Below are 19,045 nucleotides of genomic sequence, written 5' to 3' on the forward strand. Positions count from 1 at the left end.
GTGTGTGTGTGTGTGTGTGTCACTCGAGCTATGACTGAATGCATGTTGGTGCCCAGAGCCAGAGAAACCCAGTGATGAATGAGGCTCCCATTTTCCAGCTCCTGCGAGGCCAACCAGAGCGAAAGCAAAATGGATGGGTGACATTAAGTCAACACCCGGCCAGCGCGGCTCCTTTGCACCATTCCTCTTTGGAGATGAATTCAGTGGCAAAAACTAATAAAGAATCTAATTATTACTGCTGAAATTTAAACTGACCTTCACCCGCCATCCTTCCCAAAGGCAACACTCTGATTGAAATGTTCATTTCAGAAATGAGGGGAAGAAAAAAAAAAAAAAAAGGATTTTTATACACAGTTTAATGGACTCGTGAGCTTGTATTGCTCCACGACAGCGCGGGGCTTTCAGATTCTAATAATGCATCTGATGAAAAGTCACTCATCCTGAGACATTCTCCAATGACACAGAAGGAAAGACATTTATTTGAACTTAACGGAGCAGTAAGTTCCCTGAACATCATCTCCTCTAAAGGCCTCAAAAGAACCTGATGAATGCTGATGAGTTGCTCAATCTACACAACCCCATCACTTCATTAGCGTCTAAAGCACTGCTCATTACTCACTGGTATTTCTGTGCATCCGCTAACACAATAACAAACTCATTGAAATTTCAACCTATCACATGAGTTGAGGGAGGTTATTGTTTCACAGCTGATGGGTGCTGTTTGAATTACAATATCCCACTAATGAAATGAAACGCAGTTACGTCCCCAGAGCCGTCGCTAGGCTCTACCTTCCCTCCCCTCCCATACTTATTAATAGTAATCCCATGTCAACCTCACCACCTTCTATGCACGCCTTTCCCTCCCACTCCGCCTCCCATAAAACAACATAGCGAGGGTAAACAAGCGGGGAGGGAGCACTGAGGAAATTCTAATTAAATATGGATTAATATAAAGGCTATGATGTTGGGTATGAGTCAAAGCAAACCCTGGGGCCCTGCCTCACACATTCAGCTCCCGTTCGTTTCCTTCTGTTCAGTCAATGTCGGATAATGATCTCTCCCACCGACTCAGACGGCCCTTTCATGCCACACAATGCCATGAAAGGGACTCGCTGACCAGCCAGAGATAATGCCTGATGCTTCTAAAATGTGCTTAAGCACGAACAGCGAGACATTATGCGGACAGAGGAGCGACTGTGCTAAAGATAGACAGAGGAAAAGACTTCACGCGGCATTTCCTTACCAGACAGTCCTTCAATGCTAAAAGGGCTTAGATAAACATTTTTAAAAAAAAGGCTAAAGAGGGGCAAATAAGACAGAAGATTGGCCCGAGGACCAGAGACATGACCCACTTGGGGAGAGCAGACAATTTGCCCTGAGCTCTGCAAACAATTAAATATGCACCAGAGACAGGTAATCATATTTTAATTAAGATGTTCCACAAGAGTCCAGACATCTCAGCCTCTGAAGATGACAGCGTGAGCGAGTTTTATTTTGGCCTCGGGCTATTTAATAGTTTAACTGCAGTAATTGTGGTGATTGGACCATGTTGGTAATTGCAATCGCAGTCTTTAAATGTGGCAGAGGGCTGGCGTGCCGTGAAAGCAAAGTTCAAGGTTTGCTCCCCCAACTTCCTATGACATTTATCAGACAGAGAGAACTAGAACAGTAACATTCATGCCTTGGCCAAATCGCTAACCCCGCTCACTGCATCTGAGCATCTAATCATCCTCGAGTCCGAGCTGCTGGATAAATCCTCTCTCTTCCACCATGACTGATTAGAGCCGGGTGCTCTCCAGTATAAAATGGCTGCAGCCCATCACCCAAGGCGGGGCCTTCCACGCCGGCTGTGGACGAGGACATTCAGCGGCACATCTTCAAAGACTTCTGAGATCCTGGGCACCAGGATTAAACGCTAATCTACGAAGATATTTCTCGCCGTCAAATCCAGCAGCGACAGTGGTGAGTAATTGCTATATGATCCATTCGAGTTCAGCATGGCAGAGTCTTATTACTCATAATTATGAGAGCAATTAGGCATTTGCAATTAAAATCTGAGAAATGTCCATTTGATTTGACCCTTCCACCATATTCTCTGCAGTCTTTTTTGACACTCCTTCCGTGCTAATGTGATTGGCCTTTCAGCTTCACTAACTCTTTTTAACAAGATGTAGCACTGGTGTGGCAGGATGGCGATGGTGTGTGTGTGTGTGTGTGTGTGTGTGTGTGTGTGTGTGTGTGGGTGTGGGTGAGAGAGAGAGAGAGAGAGAGGAGAGACAGCGATGGGGAAGAGGTGTATTAAGGTTGTCAGAATGTGGCCAGTGATCTTGGTCACAATGACAGCAGGTTTGTTTGACCAAGGTGAACAACGGGAGAGAAGTGCAGAGAAGGCCGCAGGAGGTCCTCATGAATATGGGTGAGAGTGTGTGTGTGTATGTTTATGTATGAATACTTCGGCCTCATTTCATTCTGACAAGACTACAAGACCATCAGTTGAAGAGTGGATATGTGTGCATATTAAGCTGCCAGGGACTGCTGACGGTGAGGAAGTGTTCACTGTTTGGTCGCAGGTGTTTCTGCATCTGAGAGAACAGGGGGAAGAAAAGGAAAGAAAATAGGGAGAGAGGAAAAGAAAGGGAGAGGAGGAGGAGGAGGAGGAGGAGGAGGAGGAGGAGAGCGAGGAAGAGATGGGAGGAGATGAGAAAGAGAGGGAGAGTAGGTCAAGAGAGGTACTGTGCTTATGGAAGCGTGACAAACATGGAGATAAAGGACACAGACGCAGGATAAGGCCTTGGGGCAGGAGGCAGAATTAATTGCCCCTGGCACACAAGGCCACTGGACAAATTGCCCTGGGTGGTCGACACGGAGGAGGGCTGCGACACGGTGACAAAGGTGTTACAGTGGAGAGAGGCTGGCGAGAGGCGAGGTTAATTAAACTCTTCAGTGTGAAACATTCTCATTCATTACCTTCATTACCCTGTTCATTTAATCTGCTCCGGTGTTGGCATTTTATCACATCCAGCCCCATTGTAGCGTCATACAGCTGATTAGGTTTCATGTTGAACCCCTGAGCTGCACAGGGGGTAAGTGAGAGTGAGAGTCAGTTTGGGTCTAACAGAATCAGCTACACACAGCACACGCCACAAAATAAACTGAGTTCACGCTGGACATACATTTTACTTGATTTTCCACCCTGGAATCAGTGGATTAGTCTTAAAAGTGGAAAATGAAAACCATTTTCACCCCCGGTCTCCAGCGAACTGTGCTGAGGCCAATATACAGCCCTGCATAAAAGAACTGAGGAGCGCGGCTCAAACGAGCATGAGTGCAGATCTGACAGCATGAACCAAATTCAGGGACTCGTCTTTATAACAACCACAACAAACCAAAACTTCTCAGCGGTGTTTTTGCTGACTGGGGTTTTTGCTTAAAAACAGACACAGCCTTCACTTGCTTGTACGTGGCACAGGAGGAAGAATTCGCTGTTTGAGGACAAGGTGAAAGCAAACGACCAAGCGGGCCACGGTGAAGCAAAATGGATAGCATCGCGACAAAACATCCCATTTTCAACTCCATTAGGCCCCCCTCACAGCCCTGACAGTTGTGCTTTTTGCCACTTCACATGATTAATCACGTGTGGAGCCTGCAACAGAAACACAGGAGCCCGAACAGCAGGCAGCTGAGGCTCCACGCTCCACGGAGATGACTGAAAAATCACAAGATACGCTGACAAGTGAAGTAGGGATGCACAAAGAAAGAGAATCAGGAGCTGGAACAAAGTCAGACTCCAACAACAACTGGTAGCGATGTTTTAACAAAGCTTAGGTTTGTGAAGTGTTCAGAGTGAATGTTAAACACTAAAGGCGCTTTTCTATTTAAAAAGGGATACTCCACCAGTTTTACACATCAAAGTGTGTTTACAGGTGTTGGGGAGCCTTTTGTGTTTGCACAAAGTCTGATAAACTGCCTTGTGTGATGTCACTTGAGGCCTTGGTTGGGTCGGAGGACTACAGATTTTGGGGTGTGGAGATCTGACCAGACCTCTGCAGCCTCTTCCTCAGCCTTGCTCGAGGCTACAGTGACTCGAAGCTACATTAGCTGCTACTAGCACAACAAACGTGGATCTAAATACCAAACTGTTAGCAGTTGAGCTGCATTGTGGGTAATGTAGGTGCCATGATTCGACAACAAAGAAGAATGAGTTGAATAAAAAAAAAATTAAAAAAAATACAATAATTCTTGTTCTGCTGTGTTTTTAAATCTTTTTTTGTCCGTCATGAGTCAGACAGTGTTTCAGTCGTTCAATGCTTAAACAGTGGAATACTATTTTAATTCATGCCTCACACTCTGATGACACAGTAAGAGCCAAGAGCAGGAAGGTGGAGGGACCGAGTCCACCATGTTTGCAGAGGTCAGCCTCAGGTCTGTTGTGGAGCGTGGCTCACTGTCGACGCCGTTAGCATTCTTGGACAGTAGCCCCATGTGTCCTTCCAAACTTCCCCAATCATGTCATGAAGCAAAAAGTGATGACTGCACATTACCGTGGACAGCCTGCCCAACTGGCTGCCCCTCGCCCTCCTCTGCTATTGTCACCGTCCCCCCTCTGTCCTTTTTCCTGCATCGCTCCCCCTCTCTCTCTCTCTCTGAAAGTGAGCCAGTGTGCAGAGTGACCTTCAACCACACCCACAGGGAACAAAAAAAAAAAGAAAGAAAAGAAAATAGGGGGATAATAGCAGGATGGAAGAGTGAATGGGATAAACATGTGGAGAGAGGTGACAAAAAGGGAGCAGAAAGAAGCCGAGGGGTGAAGAAGAACGGGGGAGAAAAAAAAGAAGAAAGGAAAAAAAAAAAAAAAAAAAAAAAAAAACCCATGCTGAAGTGAGGAAAATGGAAAATCTCTCTTCTCTTGGAAGCCAGCGGAGCGCAGAGCTGAATCTGACAAGAAAGATGGCTCTCCATCCCCTCTCTCACCAGCCTGATTAAACCTCTCACTTTAAAATGAACCCGGCACACTGAGAGCCACAGAAACGAGGCAGTTGAGGACTCGGAGCCTTTGGTAAAGGTGCAGAGTGGGATGCCTACAGATTCACTTGGAGGAGCAGGACCTTGAGGACAAGGTGATGCTGTGAAATTCCTCAAAATTGCATCTGTGGTTGACAAAGGAGCAGAAATTGAATTTTGGAATGAGGAAAGCAGCCGGCTCTTTTTGAAACTGTTTCCAAAAGATTCATGTTCGACCAAATCTGTCTCAGAATCCTGTTCCCAATCTTTCTGTTTTAGTATGCAGTAAACCAGCTGTAATGAGTTAATCTACAACAGAGGGATGATTTCCTTGTGTGCCTAAGACAGTAAGTAGACAGAAGGAGGGCTAATTAAAGTTGTAACATCTGCCTTCTGAGCTCTAAATGTGTCTACAGGCTACAAGCATCTTTCGCTCCACTTCCCCCGCTCCTATTTCAAAGGAGGAAGGATAAATAAGGTATCTGCCTGCTCCCAAACAATGCAACTAATCTTCAGCAAGTGGCATCATCATGATTACCATAACCAATGAGTATACTGTAGCTGGGTGCTCTAAAATATTCATAGCATCTTCTTCCAGCTAAACTTCCACAGCTGGTGTTGGAGGAGAGGAGGAGAAACTGAAGAGGGTGGGAGGTCTGGACTGGAGCACGTAGCCTGCTTACAAATTAACACCACAACCAAACTCGGACAGCGTGAGTGAGTTCCTCCTCGTCCTCCTCTCCGTCGCACCGCTCTGCCTCCCCCCTCGTCTCATGTGCCATCTCCTCGCTCGGATCGGTCTGCGGTCTCCACTTTCAACGGTTCCGCGTCCCCGCCGCGTTGATGCCGCTTCTGCTCCCACTTCTTGAACGACTTCCCCGGCATCTCCCGCACACAGCCGGAGCCTGACCGAGCAGGAGCAGCGGCAGGAGGAGCAGGAGCAGCAGCATCAGTAGCAGCAGCAGCATCAGTAGCGGCAGCAGCAGCAGCAGCAGCCCTGCACGGCTCTCTGCCCCCGCTGCTGTGTTAAAAGATAAAAAACCGACAACGGCAGACCCTGACACTGCGGGGAGGTGACAGATCCAGATCCAGATCCAGATCGAACCTCTGCGACGACCAGCCGAGGGACGGAGGTATCTGCCATGCCAGATCTGCACGGAGGAGCAAATCTTGATAAGTATGAGCCGGGGTTTTTTTTTTTTTTTTTGTTCCAACAAACTCGGGGCTGCTTGGTGTGGCAGTGGCGATGACTTTCCCCTCGTACAGCCTCTCGATGAGCCTTCCCCTGGAGCCTGACTGTATACAAACACCCGGACTGTAAGAATCAGACTTTATCACCGAGTCCGGCTCATCAGCGACTATAAAAGAGACTTTATTGGCCACCGACGGCGCTTCTACTTGGGAAGATAAACACATTACCTGCTGTAAATCAAGCCAGGAGGATCGAGCCCAAGTGCAAGACGAATGGTTTGGGTAACTAAAGCTTCACTTTACTAGCGGCCATGCACGGATAAACCCTACAATACCTGCTGTTAGGCTAATAGGGCAGTTATGAAACAGGTGTTGCAGAGAAGCAGTTTAGTAGAGATTTTTAAATTGCCAGAGGATGCACAGACGTCGCACAACAGCACTGCATGCTGGGGCAGCTAATGATAACCACATTTCAGGGAATAATACAAAAAATTAAAATTAAAATTAAAAAAAACCTGATAATTCAAACTCGTGATAACTGCATCAACGAGATCCTCAGGCAACACTTGGGCTGCGACCTGATAAATCAACAGATGTTTGAGTCATGTGGCTTTAAGTCTGGAGAGGGGATTTATTCAGCAGCGCATTATCAGGGATTGCACACTGCCCGCTTCTCCATTAATTAATTAGTTTGCACATAATGGCACAGACCTCGTCCTGATGCCCTTGGTGCTCCACAGCCACCTGTGACAACTTGAGAAGGAGCTCCTTCTTTGATGTAATGTGGAGCTCCGTGAGGGCTGTTTGTGGAGATGGACTGGGTGTAGACAAATTAATCTGGGCTCTGCATGGATTTCTGTCCACCTGGAAATCACCCAGTATTTATAGAAAACAAATCCAAGTGGCAAACCCCACCCCTTGCTTTATCTTTGTCAGTGTTGCACAGAAATGGGCAGCTTTTTTGGATGATTACTTGGACACTAGTGCACATGGGAGGGAAGCCATGTGCACTAGTGGGGTAAAGAGATATTTATTTATTTATTTTATTTTACTGGGGAGGAGGGGGGGGGGGGTTATTTCATTGCAAAGCAGGACACAGGCTCAAGGCAGTAATAAAAATAAAAACGAACAAATCTGTCACCTGCACACTATTACATGCCATTACTCATGCTTTACAGAGAAATAGGTTGCCTCACCTTGTCAACAGCAGTGTCACTTGCCAGACAGGGGAATGATGAATTTAGTCATTATTGATGAGCTGAGTGGACACGCGGCCTGTCATCCCCGTCCCTCACTCAGAACAGAATAAATTACACTATGCTGACAGGGAGTCAAAACACAAACACCGGCTGACAAGGGAGATTTCCAGGGTGAAATTTAAGGCGCAGGTGGAATAACTTAAGAGGCGCGACCTCCTTGGGGAAAAAAGAAAAAAAAAAGAAAAAAAAGCCAGCTGCAACTGTGGCTTGCAAACTTCTCCATCTCCTCTCTCCCCCGCACAGTGGGTTTGTTCCCAGAGAAAGAAAAAACAAATTTAAATTCCAATATCCTCTCAATCTGCAGCTCGGAGAAATTCGTTCAATTTTTCAGGGAATGATAATCAAGTTGCAGTGTGCGGTGAGACAAAAGGCTTCGTAGACAACCAGATATTACGAATGCTGGCATGATCCATGCCTGTCCTCCCACCATGCCTCCGAGCGGATTAATCAGTCGAGATCTTCCCTTTCCTCATCTCTTTGATTCATCTGTTTCAGAACAAACCCTAATGTCTGTGATATTTCAATACCCACGGTGATGAATACATTTGGATTCATCCAGGCCAAGCTGGCTCATGAAATGCATGTCTTTCTATAAGTGGGTGGAAGTCACTTTCTATCTGCATTTGAGTCTTTTTCTCTTCATCACTTTCACCCTCTCTCCCCCTGAGCTTATTTATGAACTATTACCATCATACAGTAACACTTTATTAGGCATGTAGGCAGCCAAAAGGCCTATTAATCTTTCAGTTGCAGTCTTATGCTCATTCTCCTTCTCACACACACACACACACACACACACACACACACACACACACACACACACACACACACACACACACACAATCTCAGAACCCCTTTTTTACCCAGTGGAGTTACTCAGCCCTCTTCACAGCACCGAGGAGATGGCAGAGCTCCTGTTAGTCTTACAGTGAGGGAAGTGATGTGTCTTCCATCGGCAAGATATCAATATACATTTTTCACTGGCAGACTTTTCTCAGAGGCCGCAATCATGCTGACAATCTCTCGCTCGATCACGCTCAACTGTTGCCGTTACGACACATCTGAGCTGGTAATGATTTTATATTATAATGTCATCGATCCAGTTGAAGGGTTGACACCCCCGAGGGGCGCTGAGCAGACAACAGACAGTCCAGCGGGTCTGTGCTGTGCTTTTCAGCTAAATACGACAAAGAGATGTTGGTTCGATTACACTGTGCAGTCAATGATCATTTGTCATGCTGAAGATCAATACTGAGGTTTATATTGTCTGTGTCTGAGATATGAGCCGCAACAAAAAAAAAAAAAAAGAGGAAGCCAAATTAGCATTGCCTGCATGCACTCAGCCATTCGCACACAGTGTGTACACAAAGACACGAGTCGAACACATCTCTAAACAAATAGCAAGTTATCAATATTCATCTGAAATGAGAGGGGAATTTGCAGTGATTAAAGTCTGCAGCACAGTATGAGAATAAACATGGCAGACTATAGAGGCAAAGAAAAGCCTTTGACAGGGCACCTAGCTGCGCCTGAACACAATTAATTAATAATGAATGAGCTGAGTACAAAAAAAAAAAAGAAAAAAAGAGCAGAAACAACAAAAATGAACAGAAAAAAGTAACAGCAGAGAATTTGGCGGAAATCTCAGAATCAAAAAGGAGCATTTGTTCAAGACCTTTATGGAAAATGAAGACTATTTAATTCAAAGAGCTGCAGAGTTAAAAAAAAAACAAAAAACAAACAATTTAACAGGCTTCTCAGCTGGAGCAGCCAGGGTAGATGTAGCGCTGGCCAAAGATGAAGGGCGCTCAGTGCTTACTCGGCAGCCACTGTCTCCAACCATAGCAACAAGCATCAAACTATTTTACATTAGGGTTTTTTTTTTTTTCGGTTTTAAATTTGTGCTGGAGGAAAAAAAAAAAAAAAAACCCAACATGTTCTTATCCTGCAAATTTGTCAGTGTTAGTGGGAACAGATGGCAGCGTGTGGAATGATGTGAGCGGAGTTTGAATTCTGTTCATGTAACAGATTTCCCACCATGCCTCTGTGTCTCTTTTAGGCATGGTGCCCACGCCCCAGGTGTGCGTATCAACCCTGGTCACGGTGAGCACGATGGCAGTGGTGGACCTCTACCTGCTGGAGCAGAGCATGCTGGGGGCTCATGGTCTTCCCGGACCGAGCGTCTGGCAGTGTGCGGTGGTGTTGCTAGGCGATGTGGGCTTTCTGCTCGCTCTGCGCTTCGTGTCGGCCGGCGTGGTGTCAGAGGTGCGGTCGCCACGCCGCGGTTTTGCCAACGCCCTCTGGTTCCTGTTCCTGTCCCTGCTCCAGCTCAAGCTCTTCTTCGTCTGCCACAACTACAGGCAGGAACACCGGCCGCCCGACCCGCTGGCCAGGAAGACCCTGACGCTGCTGCTGTCCATCTGCCTGCCCTCCCTGTTCCTAATCCTGACGGGAGCTGACCACATGACCCCTCAGCGCAGGAAGCAGGAGGTGCGGGGCCGGCTGCTGTGGGTGGTGGTGGACCTGCTGGATGTGCTGGACCTGCAGGCGGGGCTGTGGGAAGTCCAAGGAGGGGTCACAGCGGGGACCGGAGGGGTCGTTGAGCAGAAGCTGCCCATCTGGGCCGAGGGCCTGGTCTTCTTTTACTGCTACGCCCTCCTGCTGCTGCTGCCGTGTGTGGCCCTCACAGAGCTGGGGGCCACCGGCCTGCCAGGACAGAGGGGGCCCCGTAAGGAGGCTTTGTACCCTTGGCTCAGCTTGGTCACTATCAATATCTTCACCCTGGCCCTGAGGGGCACAGGGATGCTGTGGTACAGGGACCCTCGTGTGTCCACTGTGTTCCTGGGGAAGAACCTGCTGGCTCTGGCTGTGAAGCTGAGCTCAGCCTGGGAGAGACACAAGCAGGAGCGTGCTGCTGCAGGAGCTGGGACTGTGGCTGGAACAGAACCAGGAGAGTCCACCCTGCCAAGCCAGAGCTCGGAGCAGGGAGAAGGACAAACCCAGGGGAAAGCTCCTCCCTCTCATTATCACACACTGTCTCGCTCCCAAAGCCACACTCTCTCCCATGTCAGCCTGGAGCCCGCAGAGACGCCCTTAGGACCCTCTTTCATCTCCCATGAACTCTAGAGAGTCTCACACAGTCTGAACATGCACGCATGCACAAACGCATGTACACACACACACACACACACACACACACACACACACACACACACACACACACACACACACACACACACTGAGAAAACCAGCCAAGCCAGTATCACATCCAAACAGATAACTTGTATTGAATTTCAGTACAACAGTGATGGCTATGATGCAGAGCTGTGGAAATGCATTTGGCAAGCTCGGCTTTCTACACATTTTGTTGTGCTAAGAATAACTAAAAATGCATTTCTGTGATTTGTGGGAGTGTATTTTTAAATTGAACACTGTGAACACATCTATCAGTGTGTAAAGAATATTCCAGAAATGTAAGCTGAAGTCTAGTAATGTTTATTCTTCTTCAATCTGGGCACAACTGCCTCAACTGCCACGATTTTGCTGAATTCTGTCCTTCACAAAACATCTCGACGTTGTAGTTTGAGTTCTTTTTTTTCGACATTTAAAACTTAAGCTTTATTTCTCTATAAAAATCTGAAGATACTGAATTTGAGTAGAGGTGAGGAAAACACACATTTGCTATTTGAGTTTAGTTCATGTGGTTTGTGGGGAAAAAAAATTACATTGCAACTCTTCTGCCATCAGATGCCAAAAAAATTAACTGTGACACTTCAGTGTATATTTTCTCTGGTACTTCACAGGGAACTTTCACAGAGATAATTTTAATACAGAGGAGGGATGATTTATTTTTTTTCTTCAGCACCAGAGATGTGATTTAAAAGCCATCTAGCAGTAAAACTCACTCTACACTGTGCTCCAATATTTCAATGTAGAGTCTAACCCAGTGGTTCCCAACCTCTTTGGCTTGTGAACCTTTAAATCAAAGTCTTCTGGTGACCCTGAGTTATGTTGCTTTCTTCGATTTTTTTTTTTTTTTTTAGAAGCCTGAAGGTGTCCTCTTGTTTTTCACAATATAAAAATAGAGAGGTTACAGAAAAATCAGATCAGACCAATTTGTGTATATAATGTTATTTTTCCACATACACAACATTTTTCTTTTCATAACCTCATGACCTCCCAGATTTATCTTGCGACCCCTGTGAGGGTCAAGTTTGTCCACCACGAGTGCGGCGGTGCCAGATTTTCATTCCCACCAAAAGGTAACACTGGCAGATTTCACTTATTACTTCCTCTTGTCAGGCAGAAAACGTTAAACAGAGGAAGCGGTCGCTGTGCTGTTTGGCTGGAGTGGAAAGCTGCAGACTCACGGGCCTCGTGGTTGACCATCCCTGCCAAGATGTGTTTTTAGTCCTATGACATCTTTTATTTGATTTAAATGCAGAATTTAAACATCAGTTAACTGGGTGGAGATTTCAGAGATGCATACTGTATCCTCGTGTATGTTTCATATGTGTTCAACTATTGCTGTTAAAACCATCCAATAGAGACTTTAACACAACAAAATGTGCATAATTCAAGATACCAACTGTTTATGAGAGTTTCCATGAAGTAAATCTTTTAATGGTAGGGCTAAGAGACAGGCAATAAGCATTTTTGCATTATCTGAATCCTATTGTAACACAAACTACAGGTCTATTTTACTGCACTGTTTACAGAGACAGAATACCAATGTAAGTAATCCCTTTACAGTTTCAAAACATATTCAAAATTCATGTTTTGCCGTCTTTTGTCATCTGTACTAGTCTCACAGTCTCCTCGGGACAGCTGCCTGTCCTGCCATCAAATCCCTTTTTTCACTGTAGATGAGAGAGTTAACTTTTTAATCCCATATGAATTATGGATGGAGCCTTTTCATTCACAACCTTGTTATGATGTGGGTGTTGTAGTATTTGGGCGTCGTGGGATTATGGGTCAGAGCAGCAGGTGTAGAGGATGTACAGTACAGTCAAGTGCCTTGTTTCCTCATGGAGCTACGAGCCTCTGGGTTGTTAAGAGGCGTACACGTTATGTGTACCATGTGGAACTTGGACATATGCCATGTGTATACTGTGAAGTTATTCCACAGCTGTTGTCAGCTACACCTCCAGGACAGAGTGCAAACTAATAAAGTGTTTCATACTTGCCTAGTGTTGACAGTTCATTGGCCATTATGTAGGAGCGTTATTGGCAGCCTGTCGCCCACACGTAGGGAAGAAACAGGAGGAGTCTGTCCAAATTATTCATAGCCAACAGGCCTTTGAAACAAATAACTGCCTCATACTCTCAAAAACTCCGCTACATTAAAGTCAATCAGCTCTCTTTCTGCAGTCAAAGAAAATTGCATGTTTTTATGTTTTCCTCATGCTGAACTGGTGAAGTGAATGGAAGCTCCCCACTTATTCAAGGCAGAGGAGCGTGCTCTTTGCTTTAGAGAGCGGCACGCTGACGAGAGGCCGTCATTTATCACAATTACGCCAGCGGCCCCATCAGCCCGGATCCTCTCGCAGTAATCCTTGAGTGTGCTGTCGTGTTGTCTGCCTTTAATGCTGAAAGAGGGAGAAGTCTTGATGCGATGGGGTGTGCATGTCAAGACTTGTGGTAAGTGTGTGTGATGTTTCTCAGACTGGACGGGCTCTCCGCTCGCAGCGGCTGTGAATGCACCCGTCGGCCTCTCCTCTGAGCTTTAATGGTCCTATTAATTGAAATTGAGGCTATTTGTCAAAATGCAAGCGTTTATTCTCACTGCTCTCTGCTTGATTTACAGGCTGTTTTTACAGGATGTATTAAGACTAATGTACACACTCAGCCACAAAAAGAAATTCGTTTATACTTTCAGTGGGGAATTTCTCTCCGGTTCAGAGAGACTTTTAAGGAAAAAACCACAGAGGGATAACCAGTGTAGTAGACAGCATCCAACTCTCATCTACCCTGGCTCTTTCATCTCCTCCTCCCTCGCTCACTCTACATTTCAAACACACGCATCCTGGTTGCACTCACTGTTGGGCAACTTCTCATATTTCTATTATACTAAAGCAGCGACTGCATAGGCAGCAGCCTCGGTAAATGACTACCTCTTAGAATTTGTTATACCTGTTAAGTTCTGGAAACAATACTCAGCGTTTTCCCTCAGCTCCCACCGACTCATAACCTGCTCCTGAAGAAAAGTGCCCGAGCCACTCTCCTATTTTCTTTCTTCTTTTACCAATCTCTCTCTCTCTCTCTCTCTCTCTCTCTCTCTCTATTCTTCCCATCCATTCAGTTGTGCTAATTTCACTCTAGCCTGTAATTATTCTCCTGTACCAAAGCTGTCACTTTCCCTTTTTTGTCTTTCGCTCCTTCTTTTATTTCTCTCGTTTGTTTAAATTTGCCCCGCAGCCGACAGGCAGCCTACCTCTCTGCACTTCCTCTGTCAAGGGTGGTTAGTCAGAGACAGAGGAAAAAAAACTGAGGAGGAGAGGTTGGCTAAGATTAAAGGGCCGGGGCCATTGCCTAGAGCGGGGCGGCTGCCGCCTGCCATTTATTTACTGTTTGCTACACACAGTGTGTGCTTGATGGCACACTGGAGCCGAGAGAGACGAGCGCGCACAACACGCTGCCCCGACAACAATGACATCCCAAACAGTCCAAAAGGAGGCACCTCTAGACAAACATATGGCTTTGCTCTGCTTGGTTGAGCACTTGGTTACAACCCATCTCACCTCATTGCCCCTGACGCAGCGACAGCTACAGTCTGCCTGTGAGCTCACACCCACCTAGTCTGGCAGCAAGACCCACATTTAACAGACAGATGTCTAAATGATTCATCATAGCACACTCTATCAGCACCACAGCGCTTGGAGAGAACTTCAAAGTATATTCTATGAGACAGAAATGATGCAAAAGAGCCTGAGACTCATCATATGATATGCAATACTGGAGACAAACGCATACTAATGCAGGTCTCAGATGTTAGGGTAACACCTGCTGCTGAAATTAAGCGAAATTAGACGAAAAAGAATCAGGGTGGAACCATTTAAGTCAATTAACAAAAAACACCTCCCACATGTTTGCTGATTCCAGCTCATCAAACCTGAGGATTCGCTGCTTTTCTGAACAGAGGCGAAGTATTCAGATATTTTACCACAGTGTAGAAATATGTAAGTGACATGCATAAAACATAAAAGTATTAGCATCAAAATATATCAAATATAAGTAATTCAGAATGTATTTCAGAATAACATTTCATATTTAGAGCTGCACCAATGTGCAAGTATTCGTCAATGTTGCTAAAAAAGTACTATATAAACCTTTGAAATGTTGTGAAATAGAAATGCAAAGTAGTATAAAATAGAATTGCTCAAATAAAGTACAGAACTAGACTAAGAGTAGAGTACTTATAAGTGTGAGTGGGCTGACAATTGTGAGCTGCAGCCCTTTACAGGCATACATTTGCCTTTATATAATGCCAAGGTAGAAGGTGATGAAATCAGAAACAAGAGCAGTAAAGCACATAAGATGTGGAGAAAGAAAAGGAAAAAAGAAAAGAAAATAGTTCCAAAGAACAGAGACATGAAACTGAGTGGGATGTTTTAGTGAGAAAAATCTAAACCAATTACATTAAAAGTAATTTCTACAGAGTCTTTCATCCATAATTTAACATAGGCTCCTTCTTGGCTGAAACAGAATATCTGGGCAGGACAGAACAAGGAACAGATGGTAGAAGGTGAAAAGGACCACACAAACAGACACAGGCAGCAAAGACCAGGCTTCTTGAAGTTGGTAAGGAAACACTATTCTTAGTTTGCGTGTTATCTTGAGCTGTCGCACATTTCACATTCTTCAAAACGATCAAATTCCAGCCAAAGCCTCTTTGGGGAAGGAAACAGTGTTGGTTTCTTTTGGAGGGAAGAACATCCAAAAATACAACACACACCCACTGATGCTGACATACCAGCACTCATGTCACTCTGACATGTTTTATATGACATGGGAGAGACGATGGGATGTTCAAAAATGTATGATTGTTTGGAGTTTTTTTTATATATGCCTATTGGTAGCTGCCATTAAAAACATTCCCTCTGTCAGTCAAGATCACTGATTTTACTGTATAAAAAAATAGATGTTTTGGCATACAATGTTAAAATTAGGTAACAAGGTATAAAAGTGAATTGTCAGTCATATTTTAAAGATCCTTCGGCACAAATGGCTACAAAATTGCCAAGTCGAAAAACTCAATGACCTTGAGTGAAAGTCAGAGTGAGTTTCTTTCTTCCTCAGCTCAGAGGGAACCCAGAGGCCTCCAGTGTCACTGAGGGGAAGGAAGATTTAGCTGAGCCTTAAATGTGATCAGTAAAAATCTTAAAATCAATTATATATCTAAGTGGTAAACAGCGGAGAGACGGTGAAATTGGGTTATTACGCTCTCTTTACTTGGCAGCAGTTAAATCCTGGCTACTGTATTTCTGAGCAGGAATAAAAGATGCTGAAATGGGATGAGATTCAAGCATAGATCCTCCTCTTTATTATTGGATAAAAATGTCTGGGTGTATTTGAGTTGTTGGAAACATGGCTGTACCACTCACTGTGTTTTTCCCTCAGCAGTGAAGTCACTGTCACACATAAATCTGAAGCTTCTGACTTCTGTAAGGTTCTCAAGAACAAGACACATCGCCAGCTTTTAAGCTGATGAAGCGAACTTGTTAGCAAACAGGTGCGTATTTACACATCCGGCAGAAACTGATGTACAGTGCATTTGGAAAGTGTTCAGACCCCTTCAGTTTTTTCACAGTTGTGTTGCAGCCTTGAGCAAAAAAAAAAATGTTTTCTCTCCTCAATCTAAATTCAATACTCAATGGTAATGTGAAAAGAGAATTTCAGAAATTTCTGCAAATTTATTAAAAAGGAAAAACTGAAATATCACTTAGACATATTCAGATACTAGGACAATTGAAATTTAGCTCAGGTGCCGCCCATTTCTCTTGATCTTTGAGATGACTGGAGTCCACCTGTGATGACTCAGGTGATTGGATATGATTTGAAGAGGCACATACCTGTCTACATAAGGTCTCACCACTGACAATGTACATCAGAGAAGAAAACAAACCACGAAGAGGAAGGAACTTCCTGCAGAGCTCAGAGACAGGACTGTGTTGAGGCACAGATCTGGGGAAGGCTACAAAAAGATTTCTGCTGCAATGAAGGTTCCCAAGTGTACAGTGGCCTCCGTAATTCTTACACACAGGATCTGTGGAGCTGGGCCAGACTGACCATCGGGTTCTTTGTCACGTCTCTTATACCAAGGTCCTTCTCCCCCGATTGCTCAGTCTGGCCAGGCGGCCAGTTCTAGGAATCCCAGGAGTCCCAGTTGTTCCAAACTTCTTCCATTTGAGAATCATGGAGGCCACTGTGCTCTTGGAAACTTTCAGTGCAGAAGAAACCTTTTTGTTTTTTGTAGCCTTCCCTAGATCTGTGCCTCAACACGGTCCTGTCTCTGCGCTCTGCAGGCAGTTCCTTCCTCCTCATGGTCGGTTTTTTGCTCTGATATACATTGTCGGCTGTGAGACTTTATACACACACAGGTGTGTGCTTTTCCAAATCAGCTGAAGTTACCGCAGGACGACTCCAATCAAGATGTAGAAAGATGATAAAGAGAAATGGGAGGCACCTGTACTAAATTTTAAGTGTCATAGCAAAGGGTCTGAATACTTTTTCCTTTTTAATAAATTTAGCAAAAATTTCTAAAATTCAGATTTGGGGTTCTGGGGTATTGAGTGGAGATTAATGAAGGATGTTTTTTTTTTTTTTTAGCATAAGTCTGCAACATGACAAAATGTGAAAATAACTGAAGAAGCCTGAACGCCCTGTATAGCATTCATTTGGAGTCATGTTTGGAGTCTAGCATTCACTCTGTCACCTCAATTTCTCTCCAACTCATGAGAAAAAACATCTGGCTTTTTAGCAGCTAAATGTTCCACTATGTTCACCAGCTAGTTGCCATTTTTTTGTCAGCTGTTTGGCATTGGGCAGACAGTGTAAAGTGGGATTTAGAGCTTTTATTTGCTGAAAACAGCTGCCTGCTGAGACCGAAAACAAATCTGGATGTGGTGGTAAGAGTGAACCGACACAGTAAAGTTGTCGCCCATAAAACCAAAACGGTGAGTTAAAAGACAGTGAAACACTCAGTAGGGCTGAGGAACAGAACAGAGTTATAGAACTGTCGGGTTGTGTGAGGTTGAATTATTTCATAAGTAAAACTAGGTGGGAGGAAACCATTAGAGAGAGAAGATGACAGGACCGACTAAATCAAAATAGAGTGATAGAGCTGAAATTATCTGTCAAACAATCAAATAGCCAACGGACAAAAAATAATTGACGACTGATTAATGGTTTGCCATTTTTAAAGCAAAATGCAAAACATGTTCCAGTTTCTCAACTGTGAGAACAAGTTTTCTGTTACATTATTCGGAACTGACTCTTTTTGGGTTTTGGAGAGTTTGTCAAAAGACAAAAAGAAAAAAAACTATTTGAAAGACGCCTCTTTGGACTCTGGGAAATTGGAACATTTTTTTTCTCAGTTTCTAGACCAAAACATTAACTGACGAATTTGGGAAATGTTCAGCAAAACAGAAGACAAATGAGTTTAAAATGACTTGAAACTAATATTAGCAATTCCAAGCACTAAGTCTAAGTCCCAGTGTGGCAGGGAGATGAGGTTTCCAGTTATGGACTGATTTTGTGTTATAGTTAATGCTGTGCAGCTGGTGACAGCAGAGTACTTCATTTTGGACAGAAACATAAAGTAATGGCACTGGCACTGTTACTGTCGATGTCAGATAAGAGAATATATGATATTTTCACATCATTTAACTCCTTTCTGACATCGAAACATTTGGTTTTTCCTGATATTATTAATCATGTGTGGCTCCTTTCCCTGCCAGTTGTGTTCACTTTTCCATTGTCGTCATTAAGTCACAAAGATGGATTCACTGTGAGAATTGATCTGGATTCCAAGTGAGCAACAGCATCCTAGGCTGATGAGTAGTGTCCATTAAAGAGGCTAACTGGATGATTAGTATGTAGAGAATGAGCCACAGGGTTGCATTCATTCAATCCTGCAAAGGACAATCAAATTTAAATAGCTGAATGACCATTAAAGCGGGAGAAGATTGTGCCTTTATGGTGTAAAATAAAATATAAATTTAAGAGAATGCACTTGTGTGATTAGAAACGAAGATGAGGTTAATGAACAGATAGTTAAGTTGGCATTTAACTGTTTTCAAACACAAATGGATGATTTTCTTCACTGCACAAAATAATTCAGCCTCAGTTATTTTTATCCGCTTACTCCGAACCGTCTTTTTTCACTGCTCAGTGCTCGAGAACTGCTAACTTGTTTTATTATTGTACTGCCAATACATAAATTTCTCTGGTTGGAATTGGCATCAGTGGTGAAAAACTTGTAGTGGTGCATCCCTGAGCAATAAAAAACAAGACAACCTCCGCTGTCTCTCTGGAACAATTGAAGCAGAGAGAAGTATACAAGAATTAAAGACAAAACCTTCACAGGTTCAATC

At 44.3% G+C, this 19,045-nt stretch overlaps 2 protein-coding genes across 2 annotated transcripts in view; one reads left to right on the forward strand and one right to left on the reverse strand.

The window, feature by feature from the left end:
- The window catches only part of mrpl11 (mitochondrial ribosomal protein L11), a 44,827-nt gene that overhangs the window by 12,636 nt on the left and 13,146 nt on the right, over positions 1 to 19,045 (reverse strand). The window lies entirely within an intron of this gene.
- On the forward strand, positions 9,513 to 10,577 carry LOC111232498 (transmembrane protein 121-like). Its single transcript, XM_022760055.1, has one exon. It carries the CDS (start codon positions 9,513 to 9,515, stop codon positions 10,575 to 10,577), a length of 1,065 nt encoding a protein of 354 aa, XP_022615776.1.

The sequence above is a fragment of the Seriola dumerili genome, unplaced genomic scaffold, assembly GCF_002260705.1.
Source record: "Seriola dumerili isolate Sdu_G_001 unplaced genomic scaffold, Sdu_1.0 BDQW01000331.1, whole genome shotgun sequence".
NCBI lineage: Eukaryota > Metazoa > Chordata > Actinopteri > Carangiformes > Carangidae > Seriola > Seriola dumerili.

Bases quoted from the DNA above. Each gene is read 5' to 3' on its own strand.
- LOC111232498 (XM_022760055.1), top strand. From the start codon at position 9,513: ATGGTGCCCACGCCCCAGGTGTGCGTATCAACCCTGGTCACGGTGAGC.